At 39.2% G+C, this 14,208-nt stretch overlaps 1 protein-coding gene across 2 annotated transcripts; it reads left to right on the top strand.

Moving 5' to 3' along the window:
- Positions 1-3,135: 3,135 nt before the first annotated feature.
- LOC115450827 (A-agglutinin anchorage subunit) lies at positions 3,136-13,071 on the top strand (the record flags this gene model as incomplete). 2 transcript variants are annotated; one of them, XM_030178941.2, is given in 11 exon segments in its annotated part: positions 3,136-3,957; positions 5,524-5,684; positions 6,377-6,526; positions 6,821-7,005; positions 8,047-8,273; positions 8,860-9,012; positions 9,100-9,178; positions 10,154-10,243; positions 10,787-10,851; positions 11,032-12,663; positions 12,838-13,071. In XM_030178941.2, coding segments are annotated over 10 exon segments (2,799 nt in total). In that variant the 3' UTR covers positions 12,976-13,071.
- Positions 13,072-14,208: the final 1,137 nt, after the last annotated feature.

Consider the following 14,208-nt stretch of genomic DNA (forward strand, 5'->3'; position numbering starts at 1 on the left):
GTTTTTTAATTTTCCTTAATTCTTAACGGAACGTCACATACAATAGTTAAATAGTTTTAACATGGCTCACCTTTTGAGGCAGATAAATGAGGACACGAATAACCTGAGACCTAGATCAAGTCTTTCCTAAGAGGTGTGACATTTGATTTGGGTTTCTAGGATAGTCAAGTGTAAAACGCTCTTTTTACAGTAAACATTATATTAGCAAAATAATTACAGAATACAATTTTAGACATTCTTTTGACAACGTCCAGCCAGAGAATAATAATCGAATAGTCGCCGCGTGACATATCTTCTCTTCTGCCAGCCAGACCGCGCAGCCGAATACTTCCGGAAACGCCCGATGTGATCGGCGGGATAGCGGCGCGTAACATCGGCCATCCTGCAAAGTGAATACCGTAAGGTATTCACAAAAATAAATTGAGAAAGTAGAACTGAATTGGGTACCTATATTTTAAACAAATAGGACCCAGCAACACAAATCAGAATGCTCATGGCTGCACACAGAACATGATCAGAATGCTCATGACTACAGACAATGAATGACAGAATATGTTCATGGTCACAGACAGAATATGATCAGAATGCTTATGGCTACGGAAAGAATATGATCAGAATGGTCATGGCTACAGACAGAATATGATCAGAATGGTCATGGCTGCAGACAGAATATGATCAAAAGGCTCACGGCCACAGACAGATCAGATTAAATAAAATAAACAGTTACTCATATTCGCATTGTCAGCCTGAAGTGTTGCGCCACGGATTTGACTTCACATGACTCAGTCATTCCTCTCTCCAATGATTTAGTTTCTAAGAAAACACCCTCTCCAGTGAGCCAAGCAGCAGGCATAACAAAGTTTTTGTTATGAATGTCGTGAATCGTAGTAATGTACAGACATCAATTCCATAGGCATTCACAACATATTTACTTCAACAGACGTAGACGTTGCCATGGTAACTAAAAATCTGAAAATCTGGTAATTTTAATTTTGGCATTCAATGATTCATCACAGATATTCCGATAGTTCTCTTCACATTCGAATTCAATGTAAATGCAAGTTATCATTTGTATAATCCACCTCTGAATGTAAAACGCTCTTTTTACAGTAAACATTATATTAGCAAAATAATTACAGAATACAATTTTAGACATTCTTTTGACAACGTCCAGCCAGAGAATAATAATCGAATAGTCGCCGCGTGACATATCTTCTCTTCTGCCAGCCAGACCGCGCAGCCGAATACTTCCGGAAACGCCCGATGTGATCGGCTAGGATAGCGGCGTAACACAAGTTTGACTTGCTAATAATTGAAATAACTCGATAAAATGTAACAAAATGCAGCAATATATATTTTTCTAAACTGGAAAATATACAACGGTATCGCTTTAAAGGGGTAATTAATCATCTGGTAAGGGAAGATTATTTGGTCGTTTGTTAAAGAACAGATTTGCTTGAAATTGGCCCCACTGATAAAATTTACTGGATTAACATAAGGGCCACTGTTTATCTTAGTAAGCTACACAATGTGTCTTATGTCCCAGGAACGCTTTGTAAACCGACTATATCTCTGATATCATCTCTGCATTTATTATGCACTCATTGTCCCTTTTAATTGTAATTACGAACCATATTTGAATAATAAACATCTCTGCCTTACAAAACAGCAACATTACTTAAACACAGTACAAATTTTCATACACGAATGTACCCCAAATACAAATACCATTAAATTATAATCAATAAAAAAATACATACTCATACCAGTAAAGTAGTCAGTGGTCTAGGAAGAAATCGAGATCGTAAAATGAAATTATAAGTTAGATTAAATAATTATTTACGCGGTGTATAAATTACGTTTTCTCTTGTCGTATCCCCGCCCTGGAGGACTCTGCTATCAAACTACATGAACTACTGTTTGAACGTGCCCCACGTACGAATCTAGCCCACTTTCCCTATCCTGCAAAATGGATCACAAGAGTGCTCCACAGTGCTGAGTGATGTCAGTAATTAGAATTACTGTAGAACTAGCAACAAATAATTCACACAAAAAATATCCTATAGTATTTGACCTTTTTATCTTATCAGTTTAATAAAAGCGACTGCGAACTAATAATTAGTTTATACTTATTAATAACATGAATTATAATATTGCATTTGAAATTGCCATCATCATAGTAGATAATTGTATAAAACAATTGTTTTATCATTTATTATTTATTTTATCCTTGTCGTAACTTCACCACTATGTGGTTCCATTCGTTTTTAAGTGCTTACTCGATTTCTCCTCATATCATAAGAACATATTTTTAAAAAAATACGAGTTCATTCTGACGTAGGATTTATATTCATACCTCAACCACGAGATCCCTCCACAGTCACAAAAAATGGTGTACGTTGTTCCTCACTTCATAGTGAGTGCATTTTAGTGACTTGACACATATAATATGTCGAATTGTACCCGGACCGGAGCCTCATCGCTGCTACCAGCTCCTGTCTGCTTAAAACACAATCAGCAATCCTTAGGAGATTGTAATGGCTCAAGTTGGATCGCACGGTATCAAATATTCCTTCTTAAATTGTCAATCGTTTCAATAGTTATCGTATGATAATATTCGTAGCTCGTAGCCGCAATTTGGTGTCGTGTGTCTAGTCCAACAAGGTGATGCTATTTTATTTTTATTTTTTTTCGCCGGGAAAACGCATTATCGCTACCGCAACTTGGAGGGTGAGTGGAATGGTTATGTTGTTTTCATCGGTCTTACGACCCAATATCGACGCTCGGGAGTATAACATCATCCGAGCGAGCATTGGACCGAGTCCCAAACCCTGTATACCCTACACCGACATACCAACCAAAACCTGCGGTGGTCTTCTTCGGCGCATACGGGACGGCCCGGGGTATCTTGTTGCAAGATAGCTGCGCCGAACCGTCCTGCGCGATACCCTATTGCGGCACCTCTCCAATTGAGGGGCTAAAGCCCACACGCTAAAGGACCCCTTTGAAGTCTACGACATCGGGAAACTACTACCCGCATTATCGTCCACCTCAGAGTCGCTGTGGTCGAGCGAGCAGCCCCACCGCTCGCCCGCGAGCTCTCTCTAAATATTAGTCGCCTCTTACGACAGACAGGGGATGCCATGGCGGAGTTGATCCTATATTATAAAGTAAAAATATTTTTGCTTTGCAGACACTAGGTTTTTAATTTGACTTAATTTTTTCTTGATAAGGTTGGACTTTTTAATAAAAGTGAAAAAATAGATCCAGTTGAACCCAACACAAAATTATTATTTTCATTCTATTTGATTCTGAGGAACCATATGCTGGATCTTCGAAATCCAAGGTTCCATGCCAATGGAAAATACTGTTAGCACATCATTTTGCTGGAGGGAGCATCATAAAATCAATTTAAAAGATTAGGTTGAAATATTTGTAATTAACTTATTATATGTCCAATTTTAATTAATTTTCGTCATGTGTTATAAATAGCAAGTTAGTCATGCATTTCGTATACATACCGGCTTATATTGTTTATTAAAAATAAGTTGTACAGTTTGCTCAGTATCAGTTCGAAATAAACAAATCAGTTCAAGTTCATCCTCAGACGGAGGAGCACTGTTCATTTATATTACTTGATACGAACATTTAATAAAAAAAAAAATAGTGCGTCAAAGAGATATTAAGTTATACTTAAAACTCTTATTTTCATCGATATATAAGAATATACGTCAATAATTATTTCAATAATTTATCGAAATAAATAACTTCGACATATATTTGGTGCGGCGCTCAGCATGAGCGAAGTGTAGTGTTTTTGTTTAACAAAATATATTAATCAAACCTGTTTTAGTGACAGTTTTATTTCGGGAATGCTAGACAGTAATACTGTGTACAAGTTATTGTTGGAGCTGCATTCGTTGGAGTGTCCCGGCAACGTGCCCGGAAATATCTTCAGTAAGTTATTCAAACATTTTTTCTTTCTTGTATTATTTCCTTTCGGAATTAAGAAGGACATTATCACAATTATCAGATTTTAAATAAACGTTGGAAGAGCACAGAGTTTTCTTTCTTTCGTTGCCGCCTCTAGCGCGCCATAAAGGTAGACAACCAACAAAATTTTGTTATTGAACTAAGTATTAGTTAATACGTGCCCTCATACGTTATTCCATTATGCTCGCCATCCTGACACAGAAACTTTAAACTTTAAACGAACTTAAATGACGATACGACCTAACACGCTGGAGCATGTGCCTCGAGCGGGTCGAGGCGCCATCTTTAGTATTCACGTAGAACATGATTGCTTTTGATTGAAAGATTCAGGTTAGTGACTGATCCAACTGATCGAATTGGATCGTTGAGAGTGTATTCGTTGGTTAAATTAAGATCGGTGCCCAGGGCCGTAGCTAGACTTGAATTTAAGGTAGCTGTGGTTACAGCTAGGGCGGAAGTAAAAATGTTACTAGATCTGATCTGGTCCATCGATTTTTGACTTTTTTGACTTGTGAACGTGAATGAGTTAGGTTAATACTTAGTAATTGTTAGGGTACCTAATATACAGATTGTAATAAAATTCCCTTAAATCTCGAAAGGGGATATTCCACCCATCAATACGAATAAGTCTTACTATGGGACCAACTTCCAAATCATGAAATAAAAACCCACTGCTCCATATATTTTTTGATGGCGTAGTTGTGTATAATTTGAAGTAGATTATTAAGGGCATTAGTATTTTAAGGTAGGGCATTGCCCCACAATGCCGCCCTAGCTACGGCCCTGTCGGTGCCCTGAACCCGCTGCTCGATCCTAACTGCTCATTTTCTTTCGACATTATTGTGAAGTGACGCCTGTATACTTTTGTATACGAAGTGCTAAATAAATAATTAGTGACATCATTATATCTGAGCATCTGCACTATACTGTAATTATTGTTAGATAGTTGAGGAAAAAAAACTCTGATTATTTAACTGACGGTGCGACATAGATTACTGTGTCGTGCGTACACTATCTATTCGTTAAAAAATATAATATATAGCATAAAAAAAATATACAAACAGTTGATACTGTTTGTTTGCTTCAACTTAAGGCCATGTTGTTACTTAAATAAATGTTTTCATTATTTTCCTCAAGCCGTAGTCATGATGCTTTTTGACAACCGTTAGCGCTAATAGAAAACAAACAAAAAACTGAATGAGAATTACACATGCTATCGATACGTCTATCGTTATTATGTCATTCCCATACATAAAAATAGCGTTACAGATTGTAGTAAGGCATCTTGGTTACAGCCTCTGGTATAGAAATGAATCAGCGGGATGCATTTAGTATAATGACTACTAAGGAGGGACGTGTATACGTATATTAAACAATAGAAGGTCATAGTCGCCGTCGGCCGAGTTGCCGGTGACTAATGGACAGTGCTTAATATCTTATTTGGTGGTTGTCAACCCCCAACCGCTCCCTCAGCGCTTGTATGGCGAGTATTGCACTGTGTTCTGTCATTATTCACTCTGGTACATACAGGTTACCTCTCTACACCAGAATAATCCACATTGCAGCCATATCGCTCGTCTGTTGTTCGGCTGTGGGAGTCTTCCGTAAACGATGGCTCTGTCAAGGCCGCGACAGCTGCAGACGAGGCCGCGCCTGATCATCACTGAGCAGCCAGCTAGTAGCAAGTTAAGGTAACGGCAATTGACATTATTTTTGTTAATATTGGCTCACTCTCCGACCCTTAAATAATATTTTAAACTACCAAAATATGATAAGGAATATTTTGGTAGTTTAAAATTTTCAAATAGATGTAAAATTGATTTTTTAAAGAATTTATTCGTATATCTTTCTATATTCCTACCTAACTCGTGTACAATACCAGAGGATTTATGCGGTAGTACGTTATACGCGAAAGTCGGCTTAAGAAATGTAGTAGCATTTATTTCCGCCCCCATGTTGCATAACGGGGGTATGCAGAGCCATGCAATTTAATCGTTGAATATCATTCCGTTGTAAACAATATCTTGGCATGAATTTAAGATGCATCAATTGTAAGAACACACTCGCAACTATGTTTTTGCACGTACGTGGTTGAGAGAGAACGCTGAGTCACACCATGCCTCCCATATAAAAGCGTTGTACACCTTCATTAAAACAGGTTATACTGTTTGTTACAACGAAGCTTTAAAATATTAACTTATTTTCTTCTCTGGAGTTTAAATTTATCAAGAATCCTCAAGCTAGAGTTCTAACTACAATAGCAACAACGAGCTCACAGCAAATATATTTTTGTTAATTGACTTTGTGGAGAAATATTTCCCGCTGTCCACTTCGATATCCAATTTTCCTCTGTTTAATTACATCATGCGGTATTGTTTTACAGATTCCGATATTCAAGCGAAGGCATGTCAGGGTCGATTCTCGGCGCGTTGAGCAGGCCAGAGAATCCCACCTTCCCAACCATCAAAATATTGGGCTATACAGGCTTCGTGCGCATCATAGTGTCATGTGTCACCAAGGATGAGCCTTACAGGTAAATTATAGAAAAGGTATAAAAAATATAAATATTATGTATTAACAACATTCATAATAGATTTGTGACCAAAAACTTTCGTCCAATTCCAATTTGTCTCCGTCGTCAATTACAATACAAACTACATCAGTTTTTTGTTCATGAGATAAAATTTAAAGCCACGTCGTTGTTATCTCAGCTACCTGGGAGTAAGCTTCGAGACTCTCCATGAATAATAATACTTAGTAACTAGACACCATACACAGAATTTAAATTGTAAAAACTTCATTCCGCTATCATTCTATTGTTTCCTAGACCGCACCCACACAAATTGGTCGGCCGTGAGCACTGCCACGACGGCGTGTTCATCGTCTGCACAGAGATCACCGATGAGAACAACGAGTACCAGTTCCGCAACCTCGGCATCCAGTGCGTGAAACGATGTGAGGTCGACGAGGCGCTATGCATCAGAGAAGCGATGGAAATCGACCCTTTCAGTAGTAAGTTCTTCTAACATGTTGGGAGAATTAGTTTTCTTTTGTATATATTGTATACCTACCACTGAATGATGACAATGCTAAGGCAGCACCAAGAATCGAAGACAAAGGCAACACTATAGAATTGCGTAATGCGTAGATAATGAATTACATTGAATATTTATTACAATTACACTTGTTACGACATAACTCAACTTCAACCCTCTACGGGAATGTCTACGGGTTACTAATACATCGAGGTGCTACGAGCCTATACGTAGTTCAATGCTACAATTGGCGTAGCGCTGTTCAATTTGAAAATTGTATATAAGTGCTTCTTTGTAAAATAAATTTGAAGTAACTATATAAATAACAGCATTTCAAGTTACTGAAATAAAAGTTTACTGATATAATTATTTACATAAACATTTTACAAAATTCTTGATTTAGGCTTTGCACGTATCCATGTGAACTACACATAATAATTGTTCCGGTTTGACGTATCGCAAGACTGATAATTTTTTATAGATAATTTTTCAATGTCAATGTGGACCTTGTGTTGAGCCGCGATAGCCTAGTTGGGTGTGGAACGGACTGCTAAGACCAATATCCGCAGGTTCAAATCCCAAGGGCACACACCTCTGACTTTTCTAAAAATCATGTGTGTATTCTTTGTGAATTTATCGTTCGCTTTAACGGTGAAGGAAAACATCGTGAGGAAACCTGCATATCTGAGAAGTTCTCTATAGGAATTTCGAAGGTGTGTTAAGTCTACCAATCCGCACTAGGCCAGCGTGGTGGACTAAGGCCTAATCCCTCTCAGTAGTAGAGGAGGCCCGTGCTCAGCAGTGGGCAAGTATATAATACAGGGCTGATATTATTATAATGTGGACCTTAAGTACATGTGTAATGAGACGAACAAATTACCCACCAGAAGCGACACATCTACCCATAAACTGTAGCCCCACAATCCACATCCAGTATATTGTATTACCATGCATGGTGCTGCTACCCACTACCACAGGATCTATAAAACATGACTTCATATCATTGTAACGTCTGCAGCCGGCTTCAGTCATCGCAAAAAACAGCAATGCATCGACATGAGCGCAATAAGGCTGGCGATCCAAGTGCACCCGATGTATCCCAGCGGCTCAATGCTCAAATTTCGGCCAGTGGTGTCCCACGTCATACACGACAAAAAGAATGCGGGCGAGTTGCACATCAGCTACCCGAGCCATTGCAGCGGGCCCGCGTGCGGCGGTATACAGGTCACAGTGTTGAGTGAGAAGGTTAGTGATGAAAACAAAAGTTTTGATTAAAGCTTAAACTTATTTCTACAAAGTCAACAGAACCGCTTAGTTTGCCTCTTTACCGTTCAAACAATTAACAGAATATGCTATATACCCTTCATCGATAAATTGACTATACAACGCTAAAATATTTTTTCATTACGAATCACTAGTTCCTGAGATTAGGGATTAAGAACAAACAAACTATTCAGCTGTATATAATAGTATAGATTATAACAACTATTTTAAAACCGCAAGCGCAAAAGAAACGCTTGATAATATTGCGCCAACAACGTAGCGTCGCTTACGTTTACGGACTGCATGCTGCAGAGTAATGGATCTAATCAGTACAGAAGTGCTAATGTTCAGCGAGAGATCAAATGAAGTGCGCACATCGCGTCAGTGGACAGATTATAAATTAATTTAACAAAACATTGAAATTCTATATACAATTTTAACAATTGTCATAAGGAGTGTAGGCGTTGAATGGCCACCCGTCTGTCGCCCACGCTCAGCTATCAGGAAGCTGGCTCATATTCCAAAAGTGTAATTATGTACTGGCGCTAATATTTTTCTGGTGTTTCAGGTAATTCGCAAAAACATTGTGGTGGTGTTCTACCAGGATGACGAGCAGATGTGGTGGGAGCAGGAAGCGAGCATCAAGCGTGTACACAAGCAAGTCACGATATTGTTCAACACACCGCCCTACGTGTACCCCAACATTACCAATAAAGTCAAAGTGAGTGTCAGTGTGGACGAGCTAAGTACCTCGTATGGACATAAGGCAATCCCTCGAATTAATCTAAGAGCATTTCTCATGTTGTAGGTTCACTTCCAGCTGAGAAGGCTGTCGGACGGAGCTGTAAGCAACTCGCTGCCCTACATTTACCACCCCAACTATGAAGGTACGGTATCAGAAATCTTATAACGCACTACCTGATAATTCGGTTATGACTCCCATACAGCATACTCACTGTTTGATGCCCTTTGTAGTTTACACCTCATTTAGAAACTCCTGTGCCATTGTTTAACTCTCATAAGACAAAATACTACCAACATTAGAAACTGAGGCATACGGTATTGGACCTAGTCTTTTCAGAATATTTAATAAAGTATTTGCTTGAAGTAACGGTTCACTACATCTGGAAGTATTGAGATGTTTTACTTAGATGCTTACTCAACAATGAAAAAACAAGACAAAATCGACTATAATTTATAATTTTCATAAAAATACGCTTCTTACTAAACATACACTAAATATATAAACAATTCTCATTATACTATTTGTGAAATATTTAAATATTGAAAAACGCTAAACAAATGATGTACTTTGGTTTAAAACAACTTATTACTTACCTAAGCTTAATATTCTTCAACATATTTTTTTCTTTTACAAGGGAATGACGCGACGACTACGTAGCACGCCTTATGGTGAGCGTTTCCCCTTAAACATATTGTGCAACTCCACCTAGCAGTCTTCAGCCTGGCTTAGATTACGACCCCGTACCCCGTACACTCAGTTTACAGACCGAGTGTCTTTTGTAAATACTGGTGTTTCTTATAGGGACATTTAGTGACATCCTCATTCAAACATTGACATTCGGTGTATGCACTGTGTGTAGGTACGGTGTATAGTGTCGTAGTCTAAACAATAAACATAACTTTGTCACTTTTAAATGCGATTGTACCCAATATTTTCAACGGGCTTGAAGTTGATTATCCTCTTTATACTAAAAATAATGGCTGCCAACTCATGACTATCTTCAACTTAATCAACAGGATTAGGGAAAGCTATCTGTACAGGTTCAGTGTATCATAGAAAGCTAACAAACGATTATTAATGCGGTGATGGCTGATACATTATAATTTTTATGTTCCAGTGCCAACATACATAGACAGTAAAATAAGGAAGCCTCTCAAATCCACATCGATCGGATCATTTTGCGAACAAAATAGTCAGTATGCTCATAGTAAGTGTGATTTCAGATTCATTGGTGTAACATATGATAAAGATTATATTATATTTTTATTTTATTAGTACATCAAAAAACAGAAAAGAAAACTATCCCCTTAGAGGGTGAAAAAAACACGAAACGAGAATACGTGTCGTTTCGTTGTGATTGTTAAGAAACAGGTGACTCACGCGTTCGTTTCTCGACCAATCACAATCATGACTATTAAACGACACGGATCTTCGCTTCGTGTTTGTTATAAAACTTCTACGGAAGACAGAACAATTTAACAAATCTTTGAAAGTGTCAGTACTATCCAGTTTAGAAGACTCCTACATATAAGATCTAGTTATAATATCAAATTAAATGGACTCAACTAATCGTGTCATAAAATACGTTAGTATTTCTGATTTAGGGCACAATATGTTTTGCACAAAAAACGTTTGTGCCTGATATGGTGGTGGGTTTAGGTACCTACTTCATCATTTCGTGGGATGGAAATAGCTTTATGTTATATGTTTGTTACTTATTTCAGCAATACAGTAACTCATATAATTTCAGGTATAACTCGTCCGCAACATTCAAGCACGTCGCCGCTATTTCATCCGTTTTCACACGCGGATGAAGTGAGTAATAATGAAATAAAATAATTCATTTCAATAATTAAATCAAAATCAATTTCTGATGTTAATCAGAGATTTTGCGAGCTTATTCTTTAGAATTTAACTTGATATTAATTAGTTTATAGAAAGATACTCCCATGAATACAATTACTTATCAAAATTTCATTTTTATTTCGTTCTCAGGCAAACAGAGCGACGAGCGTGGAGCACCCTCACCGCAGGTTCATGCCGTGCAGTACTGTGTCACCGACAGCGCATCCAATGCACGGCCATGCGTTATTCGAAGGTACAATGTACAATGCTATGTCGCCGTTAGGACGCCCAATACACAGCACTGCAACATTGGTGGATTTCTCAATGAATAGTGCTGCGTCTTCGACAGCGCATCTATTGAACCGCGCTCCATCATCCTTGGATACAGTGTACAGTGCTGTATCGCCGCCCGGACCCTCAGTAGACAGCACTGCGACATTGGTGGATATATCACTGAACAGTGCTGCGTCTTCAACAGCGCATCTAATGAACCGCGGTCCGTCATCCGTGGATACAGTGTATAGTGTTGTGTCGCCGCCCGGACACTCAGTAGACAGCACTGCGACATTGGTGGATATATCACTGAACAGTGCTGCGTCTTCAACAGCGCATCTAATGAACCGCGGTCCGTCATCCGTGGATACAGTGTATAGTGTTGTGTCGCCGCCCGGACCCTCAGTACACAGCACTGCGACATTGGTGGATATATCACTGAACAGTGCTGCGTCTTCAACAGCGCATCTAATGAACCGCGGTCCGTCATCCGTGGATACAGTGTATAGTGTTGTGTCGCCGCCCGGACACTCAGTAGATAGCACTGCGACATTGGTGGATATATCACTGAACAGTGCTGCGTCTTCAACAGCGCATCTCATGAACCGCGGTCCGTCATCCGTGAATACAGTGTATAGTGTTGTGTCGCCGCCCGGACACTCAGTAGATAGCACTGCGACATTGGTGGATATATCACTGAACAGTGCTGCGTCTTCAACAGCGCATCTAATGAACCGCGGTCCGTCATCCGTGGATACAGTGTATAGTGTTGTGTCGCCGCCCGGACACTCAGTAGATAGCACTGCGACATTGGTGGATATATCACTGAACAGTGCTGCGTCTTCAACAGCGCATCTCATGAACCGCGGTCCGTCATCCGTGGATACAGTGTATAGTAATGTGTCGGCGCCCGGACATGCAGTAGATAGCACTGCGACATTGGTGGATATATCACTGAACAGTGCTGCGTCTTCAACAGCGCATCTCATGAACCGCGGTCCGTCATCCGTGAATACAGTGTATAGTGTTGTGTCGCCGCCCGGACACTCAGTAGATAGCACTGCGACATTGGTGGATATATCACTGAACAGTGCTGCGTCTTCAACAGCGCATCTCATGAACCGCGGTCCGTCATCCGTGGATACAGTGTATAGTGTTGTGTCGGCGCCCGGACACGCAGTAGATAGCACTGCGACATTGGTGGATATATCACTGAACAGTGCTGCGTCTTCAACAGCGCATCTCATGAACCGCAGTCCGTCATCCGTGGATACAGTGTATAGTGTTGTGTCGGCGCCCGGACACTCAGTAGATAGCACTGCGACATTGGTGGATATATCACTGAACAGTGCTGCGCCATGGACTGCCCATCTAATTAGCCCGTTATCCGTGGATACATTGTACAGTGCTGCATCGCCGGCAGCGCATCAAATGCATAGCAGGCCGTCATCTACGGCTTCAGCTACACTAGATGGCGAATCATTCAACTCGCAGAGTGATTATACTCAGGTAAGATTTCTTTTTACATAATGATAGTACCAAATAAATAATAATAGCATTTTTTAGATTTCATTTTGAAAGAGAGAGGGAATATTTCGTACGCACATATCACTTTGTTACTTATGTAAAGAATAGTGTATTTTACATAGCCATTTTTTAACGTTTGTATCGTGTGTGGTGCAGCAAGGTTACACTTGGAGGACGGCGCAGTCGCAGTTGTCTTCGTGGGAGATGAGCCAGTTACTGGACGACGTCATACGGAACTACCCAGATCTCGACTGTGACGATGCAATGCTATCCTGCGGTTCCCACAAAGATTGACTGCACCCTTGAGACTATTCGTAGATTTAATGACTTCTTATGTTTATGCAAATGTTAGGCATCGAAATAAAACTATTATCTGATTGTATTGCGATTTAATTTCGTCGTATTAAATTTTAAAGGCCGAAATATCCATGCATATTAATTATTTTTACGTTTTTCTTTCAACTGCGAGAACTAATCACTAACTAGACGTGAATTTAAATTCTTTACTTGTCAACACTTGTTTAGTTACCCAGATTAAAGGTGAAACAAAATGTATGAAAAATGGACCTTAAGCTATAACCTTAATGGCTTTTGTTTTATTATAAGTATGAACATTGTTAAATAATATTTCTTTTATTTTTAGTAAAATGTGAAAATAATTACAATAGTAGGTATAGGTAGCTGTAAATATTTTGTGCAATAAATGCTCAATTATTGTTAAAACTATTTTAATAATCCAGAGCTACCTCTTATAATAAAATATATGTAAATTATTGCCTAATTCTTCCATGTTGAGCACTAAGTGTGGTTTCCGTACGTTGCATAATGCTTATGGGTCAACTAAGTATTAAGATGTAATGTATACCAATGAAAGAAGTGTGATGCTATTATGTGATCAAAAATGAAGTACCTAATAAATAATATTTGAGAAAAATTTTATTCATTCCTTCCTAGCCTAATTCCGTCCACAGCGACCATCTCGACAGAGATCAGCCAGGTACGCAGGCGTTATTTTAGTGCACAGGTGTGTGCGTAATACACAGGTCCACTGTCGGTTCCTTCACTCTTATAGTTCGGTGAGACGGCAATCCGACATTACCGGAGAGAGATCAGACGCAGGACCAACGGCTTTACGTGCTTTCCGAGGCACGGGGGCATCACACTGCCAACTTCCTGACTCCGAGCTGCGATCACTGCGACTACCTCGTTTATCAGGCCGGCAAAAATCTATCGACCAGTTGGAAACGTTACCTGCCTCATTGCTTGACCATATGTAGACTACGTTATACTTACGATTTATTGTACTTAAGTAGTTCATTTTATCATAATTAAAAGAAAATTGCGCCATCGCAGGACGCCTGGCATTCTCGCCAGCGTAATTATACTTTTTAATATATTTTTTTTATGTCGTCACACCTATCAGTTTGTAAGACCCCTGCGTCATTAGATATTTTCACATTCATAAAAAATAGATACTCTTTTTTCCACGTAATGTCTCAGGGTAATAAAAACATTGCTTCATAATTA

The sequence above is a fragment of the Manduca sexta genome, chromosome 24, assembly GCF_014839805.1.
Source record: "Manduca sexta isolate Smith_Timp_Sample1 chromosome 24, JHU_Msex_v1.0, whole genome shotgun sequence".
NCBI classification, from domain to species: domain Eukaryota; kingdom Metazoa; phylum Arthropoda; class Insecta; order Lepidoptera; family Sphingidae; genus Manduca; species Manduca sexta.